Source organism: Pomacea canaliculata, linkage group LG10 (assembly GCF_003073045.1).
Source record: "Pomacea canaliculata isolate SZHN2017 linkage group LG10, ASM307304v1, whole genome shotgun sequence".
Lineage (NCBI taxonomy): Eukaryota > Metazoa > Mollusca > Gastropoda > Architaenioglossa > Ampullariidae > Pomacea > Pomacea canaliculata.
Window position 1 is genome coordinate 21133988 of NC_037599.1, and position 7311 is coordinate 21141298.

At 38.1% G+C, this 7311-nt stretch overlaps 2 protein-coding genes across 5 annotated transcripts in view; both read right to left on the reverse strand.

Moving 5' to 3' along the window:
• Positions 1-7311, reverse strand: part of LOC112573785 (adhesion G protein-coupled receptor L1-like) — a 202258-nt gene that overhangs the window by 89699 nt on the left and 105248 nt on the right. The gene's annotated exons all lie outside the window — the stretch shown is intronic.
• The window catches only part of LOC112573075 (secretory phospholipase A2 receptor-like), a 63625-nt gene that overhangs the window by 22616 nt on the left and 33698 nt on the right, over positions 1-7311 (reverse strand). For 3 of the 4 annotated variants that reach the window (XR_003101145.1, XR_003101144.1, XM_025253090.1), the window contains exons 1-5: positions 4646-4961; positions 4163-4317; positions 3009-3130; positions 1055-1182; positions 625-779 (exon numbers count right to left, since the gene is read on the reverse strand). Coding sequence is in view for 2 of the 4 variants with exons in the window: in XM_025253090.1 (XP_025108875.1) it covers positions 625-779; positions 1055-1182; positions 3009-3130; positions 4163-4317; positions 4646-4700 (615 nt within the window). In the remaining 2 variants the exon portion in view is untranslated. Of the gene's footprint in view, positions 1-624; positions 780-1054; positions 1183-3008; positions 3131-4162; positions 4318-4645; positions 4962-7311 lie in introns of those variants that run through there. The other variant, XM_025253092.1, reaches the window with a different exon arrangement.

The window sequence follows — 7311 nt, forward strand, 5'->3', positions numbered from 1 at the left end:
ATTTCAAGCAAAAGGTCAGCAGAGTGTGCGACACTTAGAAGCAGTACTTTTGAAAAAGTTTTATTTAAAGGCTGAGACAGAGTATGAGGGTCTGAAAATGTAGCAAAGATTTCCAGAGCGTAGGTCCAGAGTAGGAAAAGACGAAAAAAAATCCGTGTGATTTCATGCTTGAAGCTTGATTTTTATTGTGAATGTTTTGTTGTTTCATCACAATGTAATGAGTCCCTAGATGTTCGAGGCCATTTCTTGACATAAAGAACATTGAGGACTCGTCTTTCTCCGTCATCGGGTCTCGTGGCTGTGGGACTCATGTTGTTCACTGTTCACCAGGAGAGAGCGCTACAGCTTTTGTCATCTGGGGTTTGGAAGGTTAGGGTATAAAGAAATGAGCTTTAGAGCAATTTTATTTTACGAAACGTCTGAGATGCGAGGCCGTCTCGTGTCACCTGCTGGCGATTTTCTACCTACTAATTTGCATACACAAACTCAGATGTAATCTATACCAGTGATCCTTAAGACTTTACAAAATGGAGACAGAATGATGCCTATAGTCACAAAGCGTCTAAAATCAGCATTAATTAGAGAAGCCAATTTTAATGGATAGAATCCAGCAACCCTACATACCTGCTCGTCTAAAGAGCTGATGGACAAGAGGTTACCCCCCTTCTTGTAGCAGGTCTCCTGTGCCTGCCACCACGACATGGCGAGTGTTGAAATTCTATAGCAGCCAGCCGTCAAATAGTTAAGTTCCAGTGGATCACAACGATTTGGATTTTTCTCTACATTAAGTAAAAACAGATAAAGAAAAAAACGGACACTGTCTTCAAGAGTTATGTAGATTTCGCCGAATATGTACTACGTATATAGCTGGAATCTATATTATTAATATTGTTCTTTGTTATTAGCCTTTACACTCGCTGCTTCTTATATAAAAAACAGTGATTAATCTCTTTCTTTAGCTCGGTAAGTCTTAAATGATAGAATCCGTGTAGGGACCATCTCAAATTTTCACTCTCTTTCAGTTTGTTTTGATTTAAAACATTTCGGTACTTACCTAAAGGTTTCTCACAGACAAAGCGGAGAGAAGAGTTACACTGGACATCATTCAGCAGACCGCTGTGGTCCATCTCTGCACAGTCTCTGGTGTCCTCGCCATCGGTAGACTCGCTCCTGTCCCACGGTCTGTGTGGAGTTGTCCGTAACGTGGAACCGGGATAAAACATAAAATTACAATAATATCATCGGCCTCAATTTTGTATCTAGTTATCAACATTGAAATTATCACCTCTACCCTTATACAGTGGACAGATCATTCCGATTGACCAGACTTCTAGGATTTTATCACACTGTAAGACGAGATTGAACAGTGAGGTTAAAGTAATTGATAATTTTTGCAAAGAGGCTTTAAGAAATTCATTTCAAACATTATCAGCTCTACATGGGGTACTGTTTTTTGTTAGCCTACTAATATTTATTTGTACATCATCAATAGATATCTTTGTTCAATGCATCATGAATAGTTGCATCACCATTTACATCTAAGGTCTTTGTATCAGGGTAGATGTATTCATCAGCAATGTTTCCTAATTTTTCAGTGTGCTGCACAAATTTGTCTGCCGACATTTGTAATTAAACCAGCATGAAGGTTTTCTCATAGTCTGCTTAATAAAACAGATAAACCAATGACACGTTTCATACTGATACTTAAGAAAATCCTAAGAAAAGTTTAGCCTCCAGGCTGGTTTACTTAAACCACATGGTAGTCTTTTATGATCATCTGATTGTTATCAAATGTAAGTGTCAAGTAAAAAGTGTTGTGAACATCAGAGATACATTCGTTAAATTCCCCAATGATACCAAACGTGTGCACAAACTCAGTGGTGGTGGCAGTGAATGTATTATCATCATAGCTGTCATCAGAGTAAATAAAGTCAGGTATCATTCCTGTTTCATGATTAAAATCTCCGATTAGTACACATTCATTGTACCAATCAGCAAACGTTTCTTCAATTTCTTAAAACGTTGATCAGCTAGCATAACCACGGACGTGTATGGGTGGATGGCTGACTAAACGCCGAGACCAACGGTCAGCCTCTTGTGAAGTTCTCCGCTGTTAGTCTCGGCGAGTAATTAACAGTCGGACTTCCGCTTCCGGAGAAGCTTGAAGATGGAATTGAGCGAGACTTTTGATGTCAACACTATAGTCACCGTAAGTGTATTACTTTGTTGCACTATTCACCAAGCCCTTGCCTGTTTAGAGCACAAAATTATTTCTTTATTAATCTGAAATTTTTCTCACGAAATGATAAATAGTTTGAAGCACACATAAACATTGAGAGCTTAAATCGTGGCTCTCAATGGATTTAAACTTTTGTCTGAACGGCCCATAGCATGAATTAGAGCCCCTCGCCCCTCGTCTCGCCCTTTCGATATACCTGCCAGAAGTAGTGGAAAAAAAACATTTGACACTTGCATAGAAGCATCCTTACACACAACAGTATAAACCACCTTCTGACTGTTTATTTATTGTTGTTACTCTCGCAGATTCTGTTGACATAGCTTTTGTCGTCGTTTGCTAAACCGGAAGCTGTTCTGTCAATAGCCTCGTTCTAGGAGCTAATTGAACAAAATCGTCTGCGAGCCATCCAGGGGGTAGAGATTCATGGCATAACAGTTCTTTCAGGTGGCACATATACAACAGCACCAACAAATCATCTGCATTTTCCAGTCTCAAATACTCAGTACATTAGTGGTTGGATTATCAGGGAATCACAGAATTATGCTTCCCCGCCCCTGGGCTGGCCTAGGCCATGTTGACCATCACAGGAGAGTTGGGTGTACTACTCCTTTAGTGCTAACAACCTCTTCTTGAAGTTTCAAACTTGGACTCACAGAGTCCTTAAATTACAAATCTGAGTGCCACCACGTCTTCTTCGTGCTCTAAGTTTATCAAGTTTTATGTAGAGGATAAGAACAAATTGAAATAGTTCGTGGAAATAATGACTCACGTGAGCTGGCTTGAGAAGACTGACGCAGAATCAAGCCACTTCCACACTCCCTTGTTCAAAGAAGTCCTTCTCATCTCTATCCACCAACTGTGCGGCCTCATCATGTTCCACAGGGTTTCCATCTACATTTGAGAATAATTTTGACTCATGACAATTTGTACTTAATTGATATCGAACAAAAACACTTTTTCCACGTGATCGGGTAGGTCGTCTCTGGCCCATATTCTGGATAGTGTGGGTAGTATAGGGACGCCTTGTGGATGATTAATGCATGTACTTCACATAATTTGTAGGTTCATATATCTTTTTGTTTTACTGTGATTCACTCGTCTTTAAGTCTTTTCTTAGAGGAAGATAAGAGCAGGGTCTTGTGAGACATGTGGCGAGATTTCAGTAACTGATGTGTAGACAGACTTCATACGTTCTCCTGCAGAATGATCTTAACCTATGTGGTAAGAATTATAAGAAACCATATCCAATCGTGAGAAATAATATGGCAAAATTAGAGGCTGGCTTCCGCAAACACGTTTCACCTTTGTTTTTTTATCCACTTTTGCTAGTTACATTTTATTTCCATATTATTTTTAATCCAGCGAGTAAACTTAAGTCAAAACTGAAATATCTATCTATATATCAGACCTGGGCAAACGCCGGCCCGCGGGCCGGATCCGGCCCGCCTCCTGTCTCTGACCCGCCCGCCCGCTGGCCGCCCACCAGTAAATATACTATATATACAGTATTGGGTAAAACTGAGTTAACTATATTAGTCCGGCCCTCTAGAACCATCCCAGTTTGTCATCCGGCCCCTTGGGAAAATTAATTGCCCACCCCTGCTATATATATCTATGCTAAATTTTATATCTATGTTTAACAGTTACTTTTATTTAAGATTATTTGGTTACTAATTTAATTATTGTATTAATAATTTCTATCAAAAATTTTTTTGTGTTTTTTGTTTTCTTTGTTTTTCGTACGTGCAATCAAATTATAAAAATTTAAAAAATCAAAAGTTTTGAGTAACATATTTAGTTTTTAAAAGTAAACTTGTATTCACCTCTTGATTTTTGAGGCAAATTTTAAAATCTTTTTCTTTTATACCTGGGGTTTCGCATCTACAGAATGTTAGAGCTAATTCATCTTGAAAAAGAACTCACTGGCTCCTCGGATTTTGAAGACAGCAGGGTACCTCCGTTTTCACTGCAATACGTGTGAGCTGTTGACCAGTTTGCAGACACCAGGGACACATAATAACAAGTAGAGTTTAGGTAGACCCAGCCAGGACCGCAACCGTCTGTTACCTGAACTGCATCTGAATATAGTCAGCCACAGATCATCTTACTTTGAATATATTTTTAAGTGCGCGTGTATCTCGTTATAACAATGTGAAACTCACTAATGGTACTGTATATGTTCTCCTAAAACTTGACATTGTTATATTGTGTATTGTTATAGTTTGCCTGTTTCTGTTAGGTCTAATGGCAGACATGAAGAAATTATGAACATATGGTAGCATATTTCATCTAAGCATTCATAGATTAAAAAAATCCCTTGATCGAAAAATAATAACTATTGAGGAAACCAAGGAAAAACAGATTTTGAAAGGCTGACAATGTCAGTAGAGAAAGTTGTGTACTTACCACCACAATAAAGAGACAGGATAGCACACCCTACTATGACTACATAGTACAACATCCTGATTAGATGTTCTCTTTACTTTTTCAGCAAACGAAATGGCTGGTCCAGTCAGAGGAGATATGTTGGACGCAAGCTGACGTGGTCACGTGACATTATAATCGAGAGGTATTAGGAAACGGAACTCCGTACCATCATAAGCCTACTTCCTATCCTATCTACTCTTACAGAATTACATTGTTCAACACTGTTATTTGGGGAACTTTAAGAAGAAGACGGAACAAATGAATTTGTTTTCGAAATCGAAGTTTTATATGTTAATGTTACGGTTAGGATCGAGGACATTTCGAGTAATGTAGAGTTTTTTCTTAAAATATTCGTAGAGGTATCTGAGAGGAATTTGTTTTCAATATGAGATATGTTTTGCAGAGTTAGCATTAGGAATATCAGCACTGTACTGCTATTTTGTCTTTAAACACTATTTTTCACTAGATTTTTTAATAAAAAAAACTTCAAGCAAACAAATCAAACTGAAATGAGAGTTTGCAGGCTATTGTTTGATTACTTTTCCAGTATAATTTATTATCGTAAGTGTGAATGTGTAGTTAAATAATTTATTTTAGTATTATGTTTACACCAACGTTTTTATTTAAAAGCCAGCGACATCAGTGTGAAGGTGTTAAATAAGAAATGACATTTCTGTGTAGGACAACATGGAGTTAACACTATCTGTTTTCGTAGAACTAAATTATTTGCCTTGATCTCACTGTAGCTGTTTGATTCTGGCGCCCTCTTATAGTCGATAGCTGTTATCGTGTAAGCATCCTGTATATTTAAATGGGATTAGAAATGGGAAGTTTGAGACTCTCTGGTTGAGGTCTCTGATGGGTTGCGGCCTTTCTTACTGTCACGTGTGTTTAGCCTGGACTTTAGAGAGGTTGGTGAGGCCCACATCAATCCATCGGCTGCTTGTGCAGAAAGATGCAGCTGGAGGTCCTCTGAAGACCAGAGTATACTCCATGTAGCCCTAGTGCGATCCTGCTAGAACTTTTCTGTGTTGCCTCTCGGTTGCAACCCCTTGTTGGACTCCGCGGTGGGTGGGGAGCCAGAGAAACTAATGACAAATACTTATAACTAAATCACAAATAACTATGGCACACAAAAACTCATCAGAACTTGAGAAACGTTATTGGAAGACTTCACTGTCCAGCCTTTTTTTTACCATAATATACCTTAGTTGCTTTCACGGCTTAAAACTCAAACAACCATCATGAAAACCCCATAAACCTTGTCTACTACTACACATGATAAAATACCACATTATCCTTATACAACATGGTATAACAACAAAATTTATTTACAAAATTAAAGGAAATGCAAAAATGTGCAAAATTACATGAAAGGCCACGTTTGGCAGATCTCATTATTGCCATATTAAACAAATATTTATAATTCTTTTGTGCACATTTCGATTAAAAAATTTTGTAACAACTCAAATGAGCTGTCTAAATTACTCATTATTTTCCTGTTTTTGCAATGACTTATGCAGGAGGGGAATTCACTGAGTTGCTAGCTGGCTGATGTCTGTGTCTCGACACTCTTCTGAGCAACAGGCGCAGCGCTGGCCTGGACATCCTATGGACAGACACTCCAATGGTGACTCTACCAGGTGAGCTGCATACTTTCTGCCTTATGATATTTGATAAGTGGTCTTTCTTTGTTTTATTTAAAATGAAACGCCAAGTGAATTGTTGCTTTGTTAGTTATAGGGTTAGGATTATGAAAATAAAAATGAGTTAAAAAGTTCAATAATGGTTTCTCTCATAATTTTTTTTCAAGAAATGCAGGCATCTTAGAGTCAATCCTGAATCTGTCATTAGTTATTACTGTGAAAGTACAGGTCACTAAGATATAGTCTGGCATTTCAGTTTTCGCTAACATTGACGTCAGTTCTTTATTGGAAAATGTGGAGAATATTATGTCAAATTATATACATATATAGAAAAGTAAATATCTCGCAGCTCGCGCCACACTGAGTCTCTTGCTAAGCCCTGTTGATCGCTCAGACGAACTCAGTGTAATATCGCCTTCCTGCCCAACAGATCTGACATTAAACAGATTTTGATAAATGAATTTTTCAGGGGACGACCTCGTCACCGGGGTTGGTTTCTCCAATATCACAAAATGTCGGGGATCCGCTCGACCTGTCGTACCGCCAGACGCTCATCCATTAGAAAAAAAGAAGGAAAGAAATAGAGAAGAAGAAAAGGGTGTAAGCAGGCACATAACTACCAGAATAAGCGGCTGTCAACATTTTCCAAAACATTGGGAACCCCGTGCCTTTATTATATTACAGAGAGCGAATAAATTATGGTAAGGGTAATTGAACTGAAAGGGAAGGAAAGAAGATAGCAGTGGCCAAATAACACGAAAATAATTCATAACCCACAGTCTTCTTCCTGCAACAATATTTTAGTAATTCCACTACAAATAATTCAACACAAACGTCCGCAAGCTAACCTTAACCAAATATACGAAAAAATTACAATTTAAACATATTAAGTTATTTAAACTTATCAACTGTGAAGAATGGTGTTTTCCAAACATTCATATGTAGGCATTCATGATTCTGTTAGCACTATTGCAGTCACCAAAGAGAGGAAATGACAAT